The sequence below is a fragment of the Mercenaria mercenaria genome, chromosome 2 (genome assembly GCF_021730395.1).
Source record: "Mercenaria mercenaria strain notata chromosome 2, MADL_Memer_1, whole genome shotgun sequence".
NCBI classification, from domain to species: Eukaryota; Metazoa; Mollusca; class Bivalvia; order Venerida; family Veneridae; genus Mercenaria; species Mercenaria mercenaria.
Window position 1 is genome coordinate 70,885,422 of NC_069362.1, and position 23,162 is coordinate 70,908,583.

Consider the following 23,162-nt stretch of genomic DNA (forward strand, 5'->3'; position numbering starts at 1 on the left):
AAAGAACTAAAAGTGTCAAAAAAGGTTTTCTATTCCATCTTTTTTTAACTCAAGCGGTACTGTTGTACAAATTCCTAAACTTCCAGGAAATTTAAGTAGCTACCACGGACTTCGATTAAACTGGTCGTGCTTCTATCTATCTGCCGCCATTGGCAATACATACGAACCTCTGCAAACACTGCTTAAATACGGCAATATGTTCGGCAAATTCTGCTTCGGTGCAATCTCTTCTATGTATAATGACTTGTCTATGTCTTGGCTTTATTCATATGTGGAAAAACAAGCTTATTACGTTTATAGTAAACGATAAACGAGAGAAATGTATATGTATATGTATGCTATATACTGGTTTTGTTCGTGGTCGTGGAACAGTTCCTGGAAGCAACTGTGAAAAAAAAGCTGCAATGACCGAAAGCATATCTCAGAAAAAGGTATGTTTGCATAACATCTACAGAATAGAATGCAGCCATGGGTTTACTGTATCCCCGGGGATAGAACTGTGTTTATTACATAGGGTCGAATAAGTCCCACTGTGTGATTTGAAGTATTTGGGTTGTATATACAAGCCTATCCCAATAAAGGCCCTTTCCTTGTGTTCGTATATAGGAAGTATTAATTGTCCTAACAAACGCCCGAGGAAGGACTAAGATAAAACCAATATACATATTTCGTCTTAGGTGATACCTTAAATAAAATAAAACCAGGATGCCTTTACTATCATGGGAGGTCCTGTGGGCTGTATAGAGAAGCAAGAAATGGTGTACAAAATAATACTTTATTGCCACAAAAGAACAATGAACATTGGAAATAATTTTGTAAACGAGTCTTTGATCAGTCAACAAATAACTGCAATATATTATAGTCATGAACGTGTTCACTTTTGTAAGTGCAACAGAAAACTCTAACCAGACCAGTGAAATCAGTGTCATAGATCAGTTCTGGTGATGGATTCTGCAAATGTTCGCACCATATTCTCTTGTCTCCTGGTTTCCACAGACCACGGTCTCATATTCCTGATTGTTTCTATAGCGTCATCTGGATCCATGTTGTACCTCTTCACTAGGTGGCATGCTAGTATAGTTCCGGTACGCCCTCGGCCATGTAAACAGTGGACAACAACCGCCTACAATACAAAAAAAATGTATTATGATTTGTAAAACACAAAATGGGAATATGTTAGTTAACTGTTTAGTTTGTTCCAACGCAAGGTGCCTGCAAATTTAGGTGATGCATTAATAATGCAATAAAATAGCAATTGTGAAATTTTCACTCCTTCGCCGCAGTAGAATTTAACTTTGACCAAGAAATAATGATAGAGGCGCTACCGTACTATTTTACTTCTCTGACATATCTGAATAAGGAATCTGTGTAAACTAATGAATAAAGTGTGTGAAAAGATGTTTGGAAACACAGAATGCAATAAAGCTCGGTTTGACCGAGTCTGTTCACCAGAGGTAATGAAATGCCCCCCCCTAGCACCGACTTAAGCGGAATTCTCTTTTTGCATGATCATGCATGAATGTTCTTTGTGATCTAAAATGACCAGAAAATATAACACTAACTCCAAGTCCGGGGAGACTTTATACATACAATTAATTAAATGAAAAACTATGATCATTTATGTTTCCTTTTTCAGATATCATAAATACAAAAATCACTGAAGGATAACAAAAGCTATCTCAATATTTGTTTTTATTCAATTGACTTTATTTCTGTCGTTTTACGCCCCCCCCCCCCCTCTCTCTCTCTCTCTCTCTCTCTCTCTCTCTCTCATATTTTACTGATCAAACTTTTTTGTCTTTAACCTTTAGCCCGCTGGCGGCAAGTGATTCTACCTTTGCGACCAGTGCAGACCAAGATCAGCCTGCACGGATGATCATGGTCTGCACTGTTCGCTATTCAGTCAGTTCGCTTTTCAGTAAGTGTCCCTTCAAATAATAAGTGGCACTGCCCAAATTGAATGATGGATCAGTCCATTTTAAAAATTTAGCAGGGTAAAGGTTAATTATTAATCAGATTTAAAGATATTATAGTGATACATACCTTTTCATTGCTAATGCATCTGTCTATGAAATGAAGACACTGTTTTATCTGGTCCAGTGACGGTGCCGTTAAATCATCCACCTTTACTGACAGTACTTCAATCTCTGAAAAAAGTCGTACAAGAAATATTAGATAAATAACTTATATTGTTCTACATTGCATTAATCTCACATTATGAGGAAGGAACTGGATATAGAATATCCACTAACAAGTGTCTTTACATTCGGATATATTTAAAGCGAGTACTTTCGTGATAAAACGTTTATTTCTATATTATACGGTAAAAACCGCGAATAAAATAAAACATAAGACACTATTACACATGTATATTTAACTTTTTTGAAATTACCGTGACATGTCTAAAGCATATTAATTGCTTTGTGCTTGTAATCAGGACAATGTTAATGTTTTGCCGAACTGATAGACACATCTTCAGCCGCCACAATCGTTACAAAAAGAACAAAAAACGGAGACATCTGGGAATCAAACTCTATGAATAAATTGTAACTTTCGCTTTTATGAAATGCAGGATTTTTCTCATAATGCACAATCTATATTAAAACGAGTTTCTCAATCATGGTATCAAAGCTATATAGCTCTCTAATATAGAAAACTAATGATCTCATGTTAAAAAAATGGAGATATTTAGGTATGGCATATATAGGCAAAAATTACGTTATTTCAGTATGATCAGTCTATAATGGTATATTGTAAGTTTTTAATAACCAGGTCTATTTAGTTTCTTAAACCAGTGCAAAGTTAAGATTACATTTCCAATTCAACTTAAGTTTGAAGCGTAACAAATGTAAATTTCAATGACACAAGTGCGCCGTAAATGAAATTGTGTACTATAAGTTAGGGGGATTTTATTCAGTCTGGAATGCGGATTTTACTATATCTATAGTAAACATACCGTGGCCAATAAAAGTTATACTGACTATCCCAGCCAGTAAAATATTTGATACCTCGAACGAAAACAAATTACGAAAATAACTGTCTTGAACATTATGTGGTGATTTACAATGCGTATGACAACATTATGGCGTTATTGTCTTATCAAATTTTACTAATATATCCTTCTCTAACAATACTAAATTAATATGAACCTGCACGATGGAACTCCATTTTGTACATTTAGAAAATATACTTCACGTTGTCATTGAATTAAATCACATTCTGTGTCGCTTCTCGTTTTGATTCTGGTTAAGGCAAATTCGAGTCATTTTTGGTCATAAAATTACTTATCAACCAGTCCTGGAAAAAGTATCCATATGAAAGATATGTTACATGTAAGACTGAAATAAAATTTTCACGAGTTATTTGGAACACTGTTTCGACCAATTAAGTAATTGTCGATATATTAAAACATTCTATTCGCTTCAGTCAAATTAAGAATATATTACCTGGAAAACGGCGTAAGCATCGGGGCGTAAACTCCGTCAGAGATATGATATGTGTTATGCCGTTTTTAATGAGGTAGAGAATGTTAGTCTCGTCGTCCGGGTAACCCATAGCCGCAACTCTGTTGTGCACCACCCAGGAGAAATTGTCCGGCATCTCTGGAAGAGGCAGAAAGTTGCTGGCCACATCCTGTATAGTGTGTTATATATAATAAAAATATATAAGCACGCATATTAAAATAACATACTTCTTTGGGTTTTTTTTAATATTGTTTTGATTATGGCTGTATTATATATGTATGTTATTATTATTGTATGTTTGTTTTTGTCATTCAATATCATGTCATACATACATTTGTATTCTAAAATTTGCTGTTGTTATTGTATATGACGTTATTCTTATGGTATGTTCGATATTCTTATGGCAAAAGTCATTATTGTTATTCTATATTTCGTTACTGTTATTGTATCTTTGATATTGTTATTCAATGTCTTGTCATTCATATTCTAAGTCTTAACATTTTTATTCTATATGTCGTTATTCTTATTGTATCAGAACAGAACAGAACAGGATAGAATGTTTATTAAATAACGTATACAACATTGTGTACATAGCACTTACTTCTGTTCTGTTCAATAACAATATCAAAGCTACACTAACAATAACGAAATATAGAATAACAATAACGGCTTTTACCATAAGAATATCGAACATACAATAAGAATAACGACATATACAATAGCAAAATTTAGAAAAAGAATGGCACGACATTGGACATACAATAATAATAAACTAGATTATATAATTTTGCAAAGTTTGACATGCCACAGTTGAGTTCAGTTCAGCCTATATGTCACCTACAAAAGATGCGTATTGGACAGGATGTACAAACGTGATACATACACATTTAACAACAAATATCAGATCAAATATTATGGTATATACATTAATCAAAAGCGAAACTTACAGAGGTATGTGTAGAGTATACTGCATATAATATATACTGTTAAAACATATACTGTAAAATCATTTAATTTCGTGGGCATGAAATTTCGTGGTTTTGGACAAAACAGCAATTTCGTGGGGATATGAATTCGTGGATTTCAACTTTTTAACAAAAAATGAATGGGAATTTACTTGTTCGTTGGTATTAAATTTCGTGGATTGACTCAACCACGAAATCAACGAAAATTAGTCCCCCAATAATATTAATGATTTCACAGTATTGAATATAAAGAACGTGCAATATAATGGATAAAAATGTAAGTTTATATTAAACTTTATCACCTTAATTTCAAAAGCCTTTTTCGGAGGTTATATACATTTATAAATCATTTTATTCTTTGTAAAACAATGTACATTTAGATTTCCTCATCTCCAAACGTAACAGTTGCAATTATATTTTTTATTTTTATGTGATTATAACTATTTACGTTATTACAGATAAATAGAACTGGCTTACCAGAAAGTGGTGAACATTATATATAACTGTATTGCTGTAGTAATCATTGGGATGAGATTTTCCCCACAGGGCACAAGACTTATTTCAGTGTAACCTATGCCGAAAATGTTGTATATTATCTTATATACTGTAAAATATTATTGTTTCTTAAAACTTAACATTAAAAAAGAATAGACCAATGAAATATAACGTACATCGCATTATAAACGTATCCCCGTCACGGACTTGTAGATGTCTTGAAGAAAGCCAATGAACATTTTTTATTAGAGTGGTTCAATTTAGATAAATCTTTAAAAGTAGAAATTCTAAGATTTGAAAAGAGATATATCAGAAAATCAGCCAAACGAAGCTATGTTGTTATTTGGGGGTAGGGGTAGCGTAACGTAATTTCACGCGAAAATGAATTCGGTGACCCCATAATTTTTTTCCTTCAATCGACAGAAAATAAAGTTTTTATGATCATATTAGTTTTTTGTCAAATTCTATCGTTTGGGTTTTACATGAGTCAAGATTAACGAAAACTTTTTATTCAAAACTAAACGTCATATTTGCCGCTCTGACGTCACTTTAACGTAAATATCGACTTCAACGTTAAAATGATCTCCACAAATTATACATTATTTCAAAGACATTTTTAAATGAAATTATGATGAGGAACAAGCAAATCGATACTTGTTGACTGAACAGAACGATTTAAGAAAACAGTCTGACGGACGTGAAATCATGGTTCATCAAAAATGGACGTCAATGGTCGTGTTTGAAGGTTTGTAGAGAAAAAAAGTTACAAAAAAGTAAAATACGCATTCTATGAGGAATAGGCTGATTTTATATTAAACAAAATGTCGAAACGAATTACAACTTCAAATTAGGCGCATTCCACCTTAACTTGACTAAGAGTATAAACTTACTGTGTATGTAGAGCTTCATTCAGATACAATTAAAAGTCATGTTAACAGTAATTTGTAGGGGAAAAAAACTCCTTTATGAAACAATACCTGTTTTAGCATCCGAAACTCCGTACTCTCAAATAATTACTTTAAAAATTATGTTTGGTAAATATCAAATGGTGTATCAAAATCCCTGGTGAAATAAAATTGGTTTCACCTAGCGTAAATTATATATATGTAGCGTAATATATACGTTGTACATACGAAATTATGATTCATAGTTAATAATATAACAGTATTTTGTAAAAAGATGAGATGGAACTTTCCGCAAAGCTTTATCATCTCCTTGACATTAAGGTGTAACTATTTGTACTGAACTTTGTCTCAGTTAAACACCATTTGCTGTGTTGCCAATATCTTTAAAAATGATTGAAAATATTTTATCATTAGAACAACAATCTTCACGAGTAACGTTTCTAAAAATAGACGACACATTTCCAATATTGAACATATATACAGTGTCATGTTACTAAATATAGAGCTAAAATTTCCAGATTTGACAAAATTAATTGCGGTAACTATAAATAACGTTTTGTCGCTTGCTTTATTCCACAGGTGCCCGTCCAGTCTTGGTGCCCATATGGGTGCCGCCTCCTCAAAAAAATAAAAAAAATAAAAACACTGTTTTAAACCTAAAACGAAAAAAAAAGTTTTTGAAAAAATTTTTTTTCCCTATATATACTCTTATATGGAAAAGGTGCATGTGTTGCCGTAACGCTATGGAGGTTTACTAGGACACGCTGTGGAACAACCAAAATGTCCAGTTCAGTACCAATGCAAGCTACCCTGCTGCAATTTACACGTCATGCATTTATAAAATAGTAAACAATCCTATTCTACCTAGTAAACATCTTAAAAAACTTACATTTAAATTCAGACAAGCCAAATTGTCTAGACACTTGCAAAATAACAGTGACGACCGCCATTTTGTTCAAAACGAAAGTAGAAAACCTTTTCCGTTGTTTACGTCTTAGAATTTAAATGAAAGATTATTAAGGCTGTTTACTAGGTAAATAGGATTGTTTACTATGTTATAAATGAATGATGTGTAAATTGCAGCAGGGTAGCTTGCATTGGTACGAACTGGACATTTTTGTTGTCCACAGCGTGTCCTAGTAAACCTCCATAGCGTTACGGCAACACATGCACCTTTTCCATATGAGTATATATAGGGAAAAAATTTTTTTTCGTTTTAGGCTTAAAACAGTGTTTTTAATTTTTTTTTTTTTTTTTTTTTTGAGGGGGCGGCACCCATATGGGCACCAAGACTGGACGGGCACCTGTGCTTTATTCAGGCACAGACACAGCAGACGTTCTTTGACAGGACATTAATTATATTTGTATTTTTCTCTGGCCTCATGCCGTTTATAAAATCAATGCATATGTAGAGCTATATGTGCATATAATTTTGTATGTATATATTTGTGTACAAATGTCTATATTTCTCTTAATAGGCTGTTATATCTTCGTGACTATTTCTAAATAATTGATATTTACATGCTTTGTAATTCAATAACTTTTGGTCATTTCCATATATGGTATATAAGTACCTATATGAATGTGTATACATGTATGTAAATATTTGTGTACACGTGTCTATATATATCGTAACAGGCTGTTATATAAAGTGGACGCAACTTGACCCCGATGGTTGACCTTTGTACATAATGAGGCACATCCTATTATTGAAAAGCAGTAACGCAAAACGAGCTGTATGAGAAAGTGGAAATATAAATTTGTGTAATTATAAATTAGTGTATTGGAAAGTTTTAACTGATCAAAATGTAGGTATACCTACTTTAATACTGCACTGTATACAAACTAATTCCATATAAATATACATGGCTACCCTAATCACCCTTTATTTCTACATTGAACTAATCGATATGAATAATCAGCCGAAGGTCAACCATCGCAGTCAAGTTGCGACTACATATTTCCGTGACTTTCTTTAAATAGTTGATATTAACACGTTAGGTAAATCAAAGTCACAATATCTTTTAATCATTTGCAGAGCTATATTTATAGGTTATTAGCTTTGTATCGGGAAATATGCACGCCAGTTCTTTAGCGGGAATATTGCGCGACTTTAGGAGCGCAATATTCTTCCGCTGAAGAACGAGTGCATATTTCCCGATGCAAAGATAATAACCTTTTTTATTACATACGCATTTACACTTAAAATATTATGTAAATATCATAAATATGTTCAATAGCCTGAACAGGCTTGACAATACTGAACTAAATAGAAAAAATAGTGCAACAACACACACTGAAATACGTCACGCACCCGATATGAAATTCAGGCGTCAGTGTATGGAAAAATATTGACGTTTCCGGTACCAGTGTAACTTAACGGGGAATAGAAACGAGTATGTAATAAGTATATTATATATGTATGTAAATAGTTGTGTACACATGTCTCTGTTTCTCTTTATAGGCTGTTATATCTCCGTGACTATTTCCAGATATTAAATTGATATTAACATGCGTTGTAATTCAACGTCACAACAACTTTTGGTTATTTTTATGTATATAAATACATCTGTAAATGTGTATATATGGTTGTACATATTTGTGTACACGTGTCTGTATTTATCGTAACAGGCTGTTTTCTTTAAATACTTGATATTAACACGTTAGGTATATCAAAGTCACAATAACTTTTGGTCACTTTTCAAACCAGTTACACTAGTAGAAGTTCTTCAAGCTTTTACTCAACCATTCCTCTTCACTGGAATATGTTTTTTACGCTATTGTTTCTAGTATTAGTTATTTTTGTTTTCTGTTTTCCTGCTTGTTTATATTTTTGTTTTTGTCCAACTTATACAATTGTCTTGTCTACGGTGAATACTGTTATGTCTGCTTGTTCTGTTACCCTTTATCTTTGGTCGCATATCTCAAGTAATCGGCTGTACATCTTACCCAATGGGTAATGATCTAAACCTCTATAGAGCGGCCATAGGGTTATTTTACGGTAAAGTTCAAAAGCTTTTCAAGAAAGAAAAAATGTACATGCACTTTTTTTGCTCTGACTTGCTAATTATTTTCTTTACATCTTGCATTACTTCGCTTAAGAAATTATATCACATTTCTACATATTGTTTTCTAAACATAGAATTTGCATTTCTGTTATTTACTCTAGTACTAATGTCTGGTGATGTTGAACAAAATCCAGGCCCTCTAAATAATGAAAACAAAAATCCCAGTATATCTATTCTTCACTTAAATATTAGATCTTTAAGAAATAAAATTGAATTTATACAAGATAACCTCCTTGATTTCGACATACTCTGCTTCACAGAGACACATCTTACTGACATTGTTGAAAATGAAAAAAATGTTTATTCAAGGTTATAAGAATTGTTTGTATCGTCGAGATTCTACCGCACATTCAAGTGGAATTTTTGATATACGTTTCTGAAAAAAATAGTATATTGCCGAAAACTAGAACTTGAAAATCCTTCAGTAGATGCTATTTGGTTAGAAGTTAAATTAGGTATTATGTCTTTTTTACTGTGCTGCGTTTACCGACCGCCAAATAAGCCTGTAGCATTTTGGAACGATTAAGCGGTAATGCTAGACAATGCTTTAGATATGAATGAAAACTTAATTGCCGTTGGAGATATAAATGAAGATCAGTTTAAACATAATTGCCACTTAAAACAGATCATGCTTTTATATAATCTAGATAATGTAGTCAGAAATCCGACACGGGTCACGGCGACCTCATCTATCATGATCTACACTTATAGATCCAATTCTAGTTTCTGATGGTTTATCGTGTCTACACAGTGACGTTTTCACAGTTCCTGACAATATCAGTGATCATAAAGCGACTTGTGCATTTTTCAAAGCCCCGTTTTCTTGTCAAATGTCCAATAAAAGGAAAGTATGGTTATACAGTAGAGCTCACTTTCAGTCCCTAAATAACTATATTGCAAATGCTGATTGGTCGTTTCTTAACTCTATTAACGTTAATGATGGTGGTGCAGTTTTATTTACTGAAAAACTATTAGATTATATGAAAAAGTGTATACCATACAAAGAAGGCACTATCAGACCATACGCCACACATCATGGTATGATTCAACCATAAGACTGTATTCTCGCGATAGACAAAAATCCATTGCAGTTTCTACCCATAATACAAACCATTGGAATACTTATAAAAAATTAAGAAACAAAGTGAACAATTAAAAAAAAAACATGCCAGGGAAACATTTTATGTTAATTTGGAGGACAGCCTTGTCGATTTGAATACAAACAATCAAAAACAATATTGGAAGCTTCTGCGTAGTTTTCTTAAAACTAAAATATTTCCAGAAGTTATCCCCCCTTTGAAAACTTGTAATTCTGACGGCACAGAAACGTACCACTTCTCTGACTCTGAAAAAAGCTAATTGTCTAAATGAATACTTTGCATCAATATCACACCTTGACGACATTGATGAAGTGTCATCGCATATGCCCGATTATACAGATGCTAGTTTATCTACTATAGAAATACAAGAATCAGAAATTCAGGACATAATTAAAATCTTAGATATTAATAAAGCGGTCGGTGAAGACCTAATTAGTCATAAAGTATCGAAAAATATTTGCAAAACAATTTCCAAACCTCTTTGCACATTATGCAATAGGTCTTTGTCAGAATGTGTTTTTCCTGAAATTTGGAAATTAGCAATTGTAATGCCACTTTTTAAGAAAGGAGATAATAAATTGACTTCTAATTATCGTCCTATTTCACTTTTAAGTTGTTTAGGAAAACTTATGGAAAGAATTCTACACAAACATATGTATAACCATTTGGTAGCTAATCAACTTATTTACTCTAAACAATCCGGCTTTTTGAAAGGACATTCTACAGTTTATCAATTATTAGATACGTACCATCAAATTGTTCAATCTCTAGATACCAAAACTTATACTTGTATTGTATTTTGTGACATCTCTAAGGCCTTTGAAAGAGTTTGGCACAAAGGTCTCCTTTATAAACTAAAACTAAATGGTATCAAAGGAAATTTGTTCAAATGGACCAAGAGTTATCTTGAAAACAGAACTAGAAAGTTTTTGTTGGCTCTTCTTTATCTGAACCTCTCAGCGTCAATGCCGGGGTGCCCCAAGGCTCAGTCCTTGGGCCCCTTTTCTTTCTAGTATATGTTAATGACATCATTGAGAATGTGTTATGTATTGCACGTCTTTTTGCGGATGACTCTTCTTTAGCGTGTACTACATCTTCTTTGACTGATCTTGAAGGAATTGTTAACCATGATCTTGCCATGATAAATGCTTGGTCTAAAAATGGCTTGTAGATTTTAATCCGAATAAAACAGAAGCAATGTTTTTTACTTTACAACAAAATATCAACAAACCATATTTGCCATTTGATAACGTACCTGTTAGATTTGTTGAACGACATAAACACTTAGGTTTAACACTAAGTTCAAATGGAAAATGGCATGACCACATTGACCAAATAACTACATCAGCTTCAAAATTGTTAGGCATAATGAGAAAATTAAAGTACACTATTAATAGACAGACTCTTTATCAAATATATATATATATCTTTCTTAAGACCTGTTTTAGAATATGCTTCTGTAGTGTGGGATGGTTGTACTCAGTACGAAAAAGAAACACTAGAAAAAAATCAACATGAAGCAGCCCGTATTGTAAGTGGACTTACCCGGTCTGTCTCAATTCAAAATTTATATCAGGAAATTAATTGTCTCTCACTATCTGACAGACGATTATATCAAAAACTTTTAATCACATTTAGAATTCGTAACGGTGATGCGCCCGAGTATTTGAATAATATTTTTCCAAACATTGTCAACAATTCTACACATTACAACTTAAGAAACGCTGAAAATTATATAATCCTCAGTCGAAGAACTCAATTATTTTCTAATACCTATTGATATATGGAACAATTTGAGTCCTGAAATAAGAGCCACAAACACCTTATCAAGTTTTAAAAGATTATTAAAAACGACCGTTTTTCCAACTACAGAAACTCCAAAATGGTATCTTGTAAGAGAAAGAAAATTTTCTTTAATTCATGCAAGGCTTAGAAACGCGTGCAGTAATTTGAATTTTCATTTATTTTGCAACCATCTGTCTCAGGACTCAATCTGTTCTTGTGGAGAAGATATTGAAGACGTTAAACATTTTCTTTTCACTTGTACGAAATATACAAATCAAAGGATTAAACTTTTCCACGATATAAGGCAATTTCATCCTTTAAATACAAATCTTCTTTTAGTTGGTAATTCCGAATTGTCATATGAAGACAACTGCAAAATATTCTGTTCAGTCCAGCATTACATAAAATCAACCAAACGCTTTTGAGACTCACCATATTTTGCAGGCAATACTATTCAATTTTTTATTATTGACAAGACCCCAGTTGTTTCTTTTTTATGTTCTTTTTCCCCAAATGTAGTATATGTATGTTAATGCAATTGAATTGCATCTTTTTTGTACTCTTACATCTTTTTGTACACTGACTAGTTGTACTCTTACACCTTTTTGTACACTGACTAGTCACAAATATGTTTGTCTATATAAGTCACATGTACTCGTTTCTCTTTTTTTAAGTTCTTTTTTCCTAAATGTAGTACATGTTAATGCAAATTAATTGCATCATTTTTACTCTTACATCTATCTATACATTGCACTAGTCACAAATGTGTTTGTTTATATAAGTACACATGTACTTGTACCTTATACATATTTCAACTCTTTTTTTTTCTTTCCTTTTTTTTGTAGCTATGACATTGTAAATTTATTATTTACCACACATGTATAGTAGACGCAACTTGACCCCGATGGTTGACCTTTGTATTATAATATATGATGAAGCACAACCTATTATTGAAAAGGTATGTACGCTTCATCTTTTTGCATTCATAAATTCAAATTTTACGTACATTTATCGTGATATAGATTTACTGCAGTGGTGTAAAAAAACACGAGCTGCACGAGAAAATGGAAATATAAATTTATGTAAATATAAATTAGTGTACTGGAAAGTTTTAACTGATCAAATTTAAGTATGTATACTTTGATACTGCAATGTACACAAACTAATTCCATACTCTGAACAATGCACGGCTTCCCTTAACACCCCTTATTTTCTACAATGAAATAATCTGTATGAATAATCAGCCTAAGGTCAACCATCGCGGTCAAGTTGCGACTACTATACTTGATTAGTTGTCATTGTTGTAAATTAAATATTTAAATATTTGCATTAGGGAAGACCCGTTACTAATGTTGCGAGAACTTGTGGGTCGACCCTTTTGCCTATTATATGTACAATTGACGTAGTTATCTGTTTATATATGTATATATTGGCAATAAAATATGTTTAAACTAAACTAACAACAACGTGCTGTCTGCTTTTTCATAGTTTGTATATTCTAGACAATTTAGTTTTATGTGACTTCAAAAAAGGTTGAATTCGTAAATGATAAATTTATATGGTGACATAGTCTGATCATCGACATACATGTCTTTCAAAATTGTGCACATCACAGCGAATATTTCTAATAATTACGAACAATCGGACGAAAATCGATCAAATCGAATGTTCTACGTTTGGAAGAGAAAGAAATATAAATCGTATAAAACAATAAAAAATATATATTATCGTTTTCGTTTTTTCTGCAATAATAAACTATTATTGAATAAATTTGTACTTTTGATATCCCCAGCTAGTCATTTGATAGAGAGTCATTTGATAGAGAGATATTTGAACTATGAAGATAATGAATAGAAAGGGAGTGTTCGCATGAACACGTTTCTATATTTTTCAAACGTTTTGGTTTTTAAACAGATAGAAATCTAACAAAATATTTCTAAATACCGAGAAAATCGTCACTTGTATAACATAAGTCTGACTGCGGTGGCGTATGTGAACAAAAACAAGTGTGTAAAACTGAGTAATTTTATGGCATTAGTCTGGCAGCAATCTAGTCACCGTACATCTACTGTAACCAATTAGATTAGGTGCATTGTATACGGGTATACAACATGAAAAAGTGATAGGTCATGTAATGAGCCAGCTTGATTGCACTTTGCAATTAATTCTCAGTATCAATTTTAGTATATACTGATGTTGCTTTTTTTTCAAAACCTATGTCATTTTAGTTTATCTGAAAACAGCAATTTTCATTGGTTTGGAACCAAAAGGAACATGTTAATGTTAAAACAAAAAAGCTCACGTAGGATTAGGTCTTAAAGTCTTTAAATAAGAGAAGACTTACCAAATATTATGAAAGTATTAAAATTAATAATGACGGTATATAAATTGTGTTCTTTGGTGTAAATAAATGACGAACTACATTTGATGAAAACAGTTTATCATTCGACAGGGTTCTTTGTTTGTGGCTTTTCCTGTTGGACTTAAAATTCCGTCCTTGTTTCCAACGTTTGGAGAAGCGGAAACAGTGTGCGTCTGTATGGATAAAGCATCGTGCTGCTAAGAGAGAAAATAGTCTGCACATGCTGGGCGTTCTAAATATAAGCTTAATATGGAACAGTTACAGAGAATGAATAATCTATTCTTTAGCTTTGAGTAGTTGAAGTATTTAAAGTATCCATAGTACGTATATACAGTATATGTTATAAATTTACCGTAACTGGGAATAACTGGAATAACTGAAACGTCATGTAGCGTTGGTAACAAATTATAACTTTCATGTTGTTGAAACATAACTATGAAACAGAACGTCAAATTAAAATTAAATACAAGGAAAACATAGCTGAAAAAATATTTTTCTCTCTAAATTTAGGAGTATGTTGCCCCGTTAAGAATAGAACTGTAATGTAATCTGTAATATGTATTCTAAAGAGAAAAGGCAACTTTTAATACATGTAACTCAGTATTTTTAAAGATGTCTAACATTTGTGCCAAGTTTCTTTAAAATCCTTCAAGCAGTTCAAAGGTTACAGAGCGAACACGAAGCATAGTCATATGACCTTTGACCCCTAAGTGTGACCTTGACCTTGAAGCGAGCCATACAGAACATGCGCTCTGCACGCTGTCTTGATGTGGTGAACATTTGTGTCAAGTTTCTTTGAAGTCCTTCAAGGGTTCAAGAGTTACAGAGTGGACACGAAATTGCTAATGGACGGACGGATAGTCAGACGGACATCGGCGTCATAATATAATACGTCCCTTCGGGCGTATAATAAGGGGAAAAATTGGTCCCAGTGGGGCTTGAACCTATGCTACCTTGAAAAATTTAAGTCAACAGTAGGGGTATGGTAGGAATTGAATACTCTTCAAAAGGAGGTACACTATTAGGGATCAAATACCAAAAGATTTCAAGGATTTTATTGTATCATCCATGATGGAAAGGAAAATTTCCATGAATACTTTTATGCAGTACTTAAAATTTACATTTCTTTAGATTAACATTTTAAAAATCTGGGACAAATATATATTTGTTAGGTATTGTATATACCAGAAAGATTTCAATGATGTGATGGTTTCGCTTTTTTTATGGGTTTAAGCCACAGGCCACAGTTTTGGTCACTAAGCCACTTTCATCTTTGTGTGGTGGGGAAAGACCCCATGCATTCCCTATGGATATCATTGTAAACGCGGTGGATACTTTGTACATATTCTTATGTCCATCTGAATGATTTTTCTACATAAAAATAGTTACCATCCTTGTTGCCGAGGGACAAATGAGGAGAAGTCAACACATTAAATGAACCACTCAGCAAAGAAGCCGTATGCTAATGCGTACCTTCCTTATTTTTATTGAGTAAACACACTTCCATTGGTATCGTCATCTTATCATTTCTGAGTCTACAAACTTGTCATAAGTTATTATTTTGGAATACGAAAATAAACGGTAAAATCTAAATTCTCCATTTTTATGCTAGGTGTCTTTGACTCTATTTTCCCAACAATCATGCTCGATTTTTAAAATTATTGTCTATAGTTTTTCTTTTAATGCAGTTCGTTTCTTTTTGTTTATTTGTCTGTACTTTTAAACTTCAAATAACCAAGAAAACATAGATCGCCAAATACTTTTGTTTGAAATCACGAATATGTTTCAATATGACTGGTTATCATATATCTAAGTTCAGTTCAAATGCTTAATCATGTAAGTATCGCAATTTATTTTTGTAAAAGGTCTGTTTAAGCAAAATATATTTAATAAATATCCATAGGGATTGTTTTTCATAGCTTTTATTATCACTCTTTGCGACAACGTTTCGGCCAAATGCCTTTATCAAGTCACTTGCTTATGACTTGATAAAGGCCTTGGGCCGAAACGTTGTCGCAAAGATAATCAAAATAACCATTTTTATCGAAGTTAACACGATTTTGGTTGCAAATATTTGTTATCTTTCATTTCTAATAACAACGATATTAAACGAAGCGTAAATGCAAAGGTCTTCCGATAAAAGTACATATTCTGTCTTAAATGCGATATTCTAAAAATGTGTCCTCTGAACCAGTAGGCCAAAACAAGCTAGTTCTTCGACAATATCATTCATACATCTAAGATACTACACGTAGAATCAATTGATTGAGTTTGTACGTTTTTAAAAGTTTTATCATGTTCACATATAGCATTTGCATAACTATTTGCAAATTAAACTGTTTACAAGTAAATGTTTGTATTTATTTCCTGAACGACCCCTTCGGCCTCCATCCATTGATCACCTTAAATAGTTTTGAGATATAAAACCAGTTCATTAGAAACGGTTCCTTTTTCAGGTCGTCTGTTGTCAAGCTTCTGAAATATTCACCATCAAGTTGATTCTGTTCACAAATTTCGGCTAGTTTGGAAAGTGCACAGTTATTGAGGCACTCTACAATTTCATCAACAGTATAGTTATAAAACGTAATAGTACCATTTTCATCACTTGATTGCACATTTTCATAGATATGTTCAGTTTGGAGATGATTTGGAACTGATAGCTCTCTTGAAGGTGGAGTAGGTACAGAATAAAGATGTTGTTTTATATCTGGTACGCTGAAACTTTTCACCTTTTTTGGTGTTCTCCATCTAGGAACGCTGTAGTTACCCTCAGAGGAGTTTTCATTTGAATTAATGATTTCCGTCGTCACTAATTTGTTGCATGTCGGAACGCTGTACAACGGTTCAGAGGAATCTCCAGCTTTATCTTTCACAACTTTTGTGTAAAGATCTTCTGCTGTACTTTCTACCTTCATATTTCCACTACACACATTTCTGTGAAAATAACCGAAAGTGACTTGCTTGTCTTTTGATTCTGTGTCTGAGTTATTTGTGATATCAATATCCGTGCGTTGACCGCGAAATTGTAACCATTCGAATGGTCGATCATAATCAGCCTTGTCACCTCCAATGTCCTTGCTTTTGTCGGACTGCATTCCCGAATCTTGCTCTTTAGAGAAAAAGACAGATGTTCTGTTTTCAATATTTTCATATAGGTGCATGGTTTCATTTGTACTTGGGATAGTTTCATAGTCGCATTCTGCCCATTTAGAAGGAGGTACGTAGTAGCTATCATCGGCCTCTGTACCATTTTGTTCTTGTAATTCAGTTCTAACCTGTGTGTTTGAATTTTCTACGCCGTTGTTTGTTACAGTCGTATTTGGCTTTTCATTCGGTGACATGTGTTTCTTTGATATTTTTGCATATAAATCTGAAATACATTCTCCGTGTGCAGGTGTGTAGCAGGACTGTGTCCATTGTGAGGGAGGTAGATAATCATCGTCATCATTGTGATCACCTTCTGTCTCAAAAGGCGTTTTTGCAAGTGCTTGACGTTTCGCTTTCTTAGATTCATACTGTGAACTTACATTCATAGTGTTATTTTTGAAAGACTTTCTGGAACCAGAAGTTTTCATTTTTTTTACAGGCTCAACTTCTTCTGTCTTCTCAGCATCACTGATATCTTCAAATAGTTGGCAAGGAGCACGCAAATTGACATAATCGTCTATTTCATAACAATCGTACTTAAGTTTTGGAACAGAGTATATGGCAGACGGATCTTCTTCTTCTTCTTCTTCCTTGCTTAAACTAATCATTTTTTCTACACGTAAAACTCTGTCATTTGTGTAAATCACTTCGTCTGTAAGCTCTGAATGCGGCATTGAAGTTCTAATATTGTCAAAATCGAAGATATTTTTATCTTTGTTATACACTGCAGCTGTACATATTCCATTATTGTGAAACGCGTGATTCTCGTGTTTTATCGTATCTAACTCGTCTGAGAGTATGTCAAACTCACTTTTTGAACTTGTGCTTGATCCGAGGTCCTCTTTTTCCTCCGGTATATAACTGGTGAATGAGTGACCAGTGGGAATTTCTTGACCGGTAGATGACCAGAATAGGCCAGAACGACGGGACCATCTCTGCCTTAAACCTATTTTACTTTTGAGCGTTCCGTGATTAGTTGTTATTGTTACATGCTGATTATATGGCTGTGGAACAGATTTATCCGCAGTATTGAAACTCTCTGAATAAATCCTGTATAATTCCTCGTGAACTTTGTCGAAACCTGCTTTAGACTTTTTCGCAACATACTTCAGATAATCCGGGAAGTTCTGGATAGGTCTCTGAAAGAATAACAGATTATTTAAATACAACAATTCCACTGTGATGTTTTGCTTCTGATAATACAACATACGTTGATATGAGCAAAATACAAAGAAACTAGTATTTTTTTTAGTATTTACCTGTCTCTGTTGACTTTCTGCTTTGCTAATTTTATTCATTATGTCCCAAATATGATAATTTGTTATTCGCTATACTTGTCTGAACTATTGATTTACTGTTTCTTTTATAGTGTAGAGGATACTTGAACATGTTGTGTGAATTAAGCTCGCCTGATCAACAGTCTTTCGCTAGTGTTATACTATGTGACCATTTTGTGAGAACGTTCATGTCAGTTTTAAGTAAGTCATGTTTTGAAAATAGTTCCGTAGCAATAACATTTGTGATAATTTTTGCAAGTTTAATTTGAAAATATTCACATCTGTTTTTGAACCTTACATGTGAGAACAATCTCAGGGTTTTTGGGGGCAATGCAAGGTGTCATTAATTAGAGTTTGTGATTACTTGTGTATGGACTTAGTTTAGGTGTTTCTGAAGTAGACAGTGTGCTATATAAAGGTTGTTTTGCACACTTTCTGTTTAAAGAGACAGGAGATAAAACAAAGAGGACCGTAAGAGATGAATGGAAGAATAGAAAAACTATACACGGTAAATTTAAAGCACTTAAAGATACATTGAACAAAAGAATAAGCAGCAGGCGGGCGATCCAGTATCGATATATTCAAATCCCCCTACTTAAAACACGATCGGACGTGAAATCAGTACACCACTATATAAAGATATAATCACCATCACTTTATTCTGACTAATTGAAAGTATATTGATCGTCAATCCCGGAAATGAGTGTATGTATACTGATTTGGTGTTATTTAAAACTGTTTGCTTAAGTGTCTGAAATATCAAAATAGTCATAAATTGTAATGAATAGAATATTTTATCTAAGAATTGATAAAAATCACGCTGCATGCATCATCAGCATCATTGTTTTCACAATAGAAGATATATATAGTAATTCAAGCACAAAATAAATATTAGTAATTAAATCATAACCGCAAGTCATTAATTATACCTTTTATACAAACAGTATATAATATGTGTGCATGTTAATTTGATACAAATGTTATAAACGCATCTTAACAACTATTCGAGAGAACGTGTGTTTGTGTAAGGTTTGTATTTATATGAGCCGCGCCATGAGAAAACCGACATAATTTCTTTGCGACCAGCATGGATCCAGACCAGCCTGCGAATCCGCGCAGTCTGGTCAGGTTCCATGCTGTTCGCTAAAGGTTTCTCTAATTGCAATAGGCTTGAAAGCGAACAGCATGGATCCTGACCAGACTGCGCGGATTTTCTCATGGTGCGGCTCAATTATAACGTTCATTTTGTGTGTATTATTAACCATATTTTTTAAGAGAGTGTATACGACGGAATCAAAATGATCGGGTTTGTCGTTTTCATTCTAAATTTATCACGTTTTCAGTGAAATGTCTAGCGTTTAGTGGCTTGTTTATTTCTTGGAAACTTGTTTATTTCTTGGAAACTTGTTTATTTCTCGAAAGACTGATTGATATTCATCGAACAGTTAACACATAATCGTGTGATGTTGTTGTGGTCAAAATAGCTCTCAAGGGCATTATATTACGCAAATGTTTATAAATAACACTATCTCTGTTATCTTTACGCAGATATTTTCTAATTTTATTTGTATATATTTGTTATTTTTATATTCTATTTCTTCCCTGAAAACTTAGTCAGTTAATGCCTCCCTCTCAAATTCATGTTTTGTTTATTAGCGTATACATAAGTGTTTGAGTAACTTGCGACAACAATGTATACAAGTAAAGAATTAATTAACATTGAATAAATTCAGTAAGAAAATACACTCATGTAAGATCCTCTATGTATTTCACCAACATCTGTAAAATTCAAGTATTAAGACTGTCCACATTTTCCTTTCAGATAATTCACTCAAATGGGTATTTATCAAAATTATGTAAATTTGTATTATGTTGAAAGAATAGGCCTATTTACGCCGTTTCATTGAAATCAATGATAAATAGAATGAAAAGTTGATTGCTTCGATGGAATCTTAAAAGTTTGGATATTTAAGCAGTGTAGTTTATAAAACTTCTAGAGTATATGTTTTATTAAAGTTGGTATTTAATGCATGAAAACCTGTGCGTAAACATGTTTCGTGAACATCGGCATGTATTTTCTAATTAGGCCTAATGTTGATTTGAAAGTGACACATGACAAGTACAGTACATTATTACTTAAAATATATTTCAATTTTGACTAAGTTGCGTTCAAAATGTTGAATTAAATTTTACTCCTCCAAAATACTTGTTACCGCCGAACCGTGTAGAACTAATTATTTTACGAATCTGTAGGGTCTAGGCCTAGGGCTATCGGATAAAACACTTCTTAATATTCAATAAAGAAATTGTCAATATAGTTTTGATATTTCCATACTTCAAAATGCTGTTGTTAAATGAACACAAGACTGGGTTTTTTAAATGCATAGAACTCATTTTAATAAGATATTTAGCTTATTTAAGAAGGCGGGCTGACAACATGTCAGATCTTCGAAAAATACTTAGCATCCGCAAGCGATAAACCGTTTACAAATCTTGTTAGGTGCCAGAGATACCTCTTCCTTCCACATTAAAATGTAAATAATGAAAATTTTATCCATTGCGGATATTCTAGCATAAAACTGCTGTTCTTGTCACTTTTCGGGGGTGTTTTAACAGGACAGAAAACGTGTGTTAACAGAGAGATTCTCGCGCTCGCGTGCTGTTATAACACCTTTTTATATATGCGCGTTCCGTTGCAAAGCGTAAACGTCATTCGGCCCAAAAACGGATAATTCAAAACGAAATGACGTCAACGTAAGAAAACAACTTAGACATTCCCGCGCATTTCATGGAAATTTAATGACGTTGTGTGACATTGTATTCTATCAGATTTTACGCGTTTTATGCTAGAATAGCGTTAGCGCATGTTCATTTCGTGTTATAACATTTGCAGAATTCCTCGAGATTCTGCAGATGTTATAACACGAAAAAACGTGCGTTATCCTTACATTGTTTATTTCTCTATTTTATAGCAAAAGCCACGGTTTTTCTAGCATTATACTGTATTTTACATATAAATGACGCCATCAGTGACGCCACAACTAGAAACGCTAGCAACGTTATTTTCACAATGACGTTCAAATACTTGTTTGTAGATTTAATAGCGTTATTTATCTATCAAAATGTTTGATTTAATGTTTTAGTATTTTGAACTCATTATTTTAGGCCATTTTGTACAGAAAGCCGTACCAAGTCCATTGTAAACAAAACCATTGCCGCATAATTTACATTATTCAGTTCAATTTCAAAAGTCATTGGCTATGATAACTGTTGTGAAACAGGAAATTCCCTTTACATAAAAAAATATCATATACAACTAATGACCCTATGTTTGAGGGCTATAAGACATGTAACAATAAAGATAAGAAGAACACCCGTCAATGGAAACGAATAGCTTGCTGATAGCTTAAAAGAGAATTGGCTCCCACTCTTGTTCTTAGCGCCTCCTCTGCGGCGCTGGCTCCTCCTCTTGGTCATAAAGACACATATGTAGGTGAAACCTGTCAACATATCACGTAGGTTATACAGTAATAAGAAATTATTTTCAACAAGATTCAAACGATGTCTTTGAAATCTCTGACTTTTGTAAATAAAGCGAAATATATAGACATATGTCCACTTTCGGTTTTGAATCAGTCTTATTTCACAACTTTCAAAAAAGTTCTCAAGTCAAGAAATGTCTTTGCTCTGCAGATCGATCTGCATACATAAAAAGTATAACCATTTCTGAGTGGAACTACGTTGCCCTTTTTTGAAATAAGGTCTTAAATTTGTTACAAAAGTAAAAAGTAAACTCACCCTCTTTCTTTGTTCACATTTCTCGTATAGCTCCGGTCATTAGCGCCGCCTCGGAAGTATCACTGGCTCTTTTTTTCCAACTCACCTCCATAAATAGAGGGAGCCGCTGTTTGTAAAATAACAATATATAAGACTGTATGACAGTACATGGTATTGGTGGTTTGGTGGGGAGGAAAGCGGAGAAAAGAAAACCTAAAAGTACCCTAGCCTATGTAGGAGCTAAAAGCCAATACAATGAATGGTTTTTGTTGTTGTTGTTGTTGTTGTTGTTGTTTTTTAAATCTACCAATAAAGTATAAACATACGAAATACTAAACACAAATAAAGATTTCCAGGCTGTGTGTAGGCAATATATGAGGACTTCAGCCAAGGTGTCGGCTTCGCTCATTTTTAAAGCAGCATCAAAGTACAAAATTCTGCAATACACTCAGAAATGGCACACCACATAAAAGAGAATGCAAAAGAAATTACGAGGATAACTTTTTACAACAGATTGAAACACCGTCATTAATACGTAACTACCAATATAATTATAATCTTGATCACATGCAAGCAAACATATGAAATACAAAAAGCATCAAAATCAAAGGTAACACATCTGCAAAGTTGTCATAGACAAAAAAAAGTTTTTGTTTTCCCACTGTTACCCAAAACGATATATTGCAAGACCTATAGAGTTCAGCTCTAAAATATTGATCTGGCAGGATTTAACACTCTCTGGGAATACATTTTAATTACAAGAAAACATTTACGTGCAAGCTAAACCTTTTGAACCAACTGTATCGGAATAAAGACA

At 33.2% G+C, this 23,162-nt stretch overlaps 2 protein-coding genes across 2 annotated transcripts; both read right to left on the reverse strand.

Annotated features, from left to right (window-relative positions):
* Positions 1–761: 761 nt before the first annotated feature.
* Positions 762–6,060, reverse strand: LOC123564253 (dual specificity protein phosphatase 23-like). Its single transcript, XM_045357667.2, has 4 exons — positions 5,902–6,060; positions 3,447–3,633; positions 2,044–2,147; positions 762–1,123 (listed from the first exon to the last, which is right to left on the reverse strand). The coding sequence occupies exons 1-4, from the start codon at positions 5,911–5,913 to the stop codon at positions 926–928; spliced, it is 501 nt and encodes a 166-aa protein (XP_045213602.2). The 5' UTR covers positions 5,914–6,060; the 3' UTR covers positions 762–925.
* Positions 6,061–15,606: 9,546 nt separating this feature from the next.
* Positions 15,607–18,678, reverse strand: LOC123564255 (uncharacterized). Its single transcript, XM_045357668.2, has 2 exons — positions 18,551–18,678; positions 15,607–18,430 (listed from the first exon to the last, which is right to left on the reverse strand). The coding sequence occupies exons 1-2, from the start codon at positions 18,587–18,589 to the stop codon at positions 16,505–16,507; spliced, it is 1,965 nt and encodes a 654-aa protein (XP_045213603.2). The 5' UTR covers positions 18,590–18,678; the 3' UTR covers positions 15,607–16,504.
* Positions 18,679–23,162: the final 4,484 nt, after the last annotated feature.

Coding starts and splice junctions, on each gene's coding strand:
- LOC123564255 (XM_045357668.2), bottom strand. CDS start 18,589: ATGAATAAAATTAGCAAAGCAGAAAGTCAACAGAGACAG. Junction 18,431..18,550: donor CAGAAAGTCAACAGAGACAG/GTAAATACTAAA, acceptor TTATTCTTTCAG/AGACCTATCCAGAACTTCCC.
- LOC123564253 (XM_045357667.2), bottom strand. Junction 2,148..3,446: donor ATGCTTACGCCGTTTTCCAG/GTAATATATTCT, acceptor GACTTTTTTCAG/AGATTGAAGTACTGTCAGTA. Junction 1,124..2,043: donor GATGCATTAGCAATGAAAAG/GTATGTATCACT, acceptor TTTGTATTGTAG/GCGGTTGTTGTCCACTGTTT.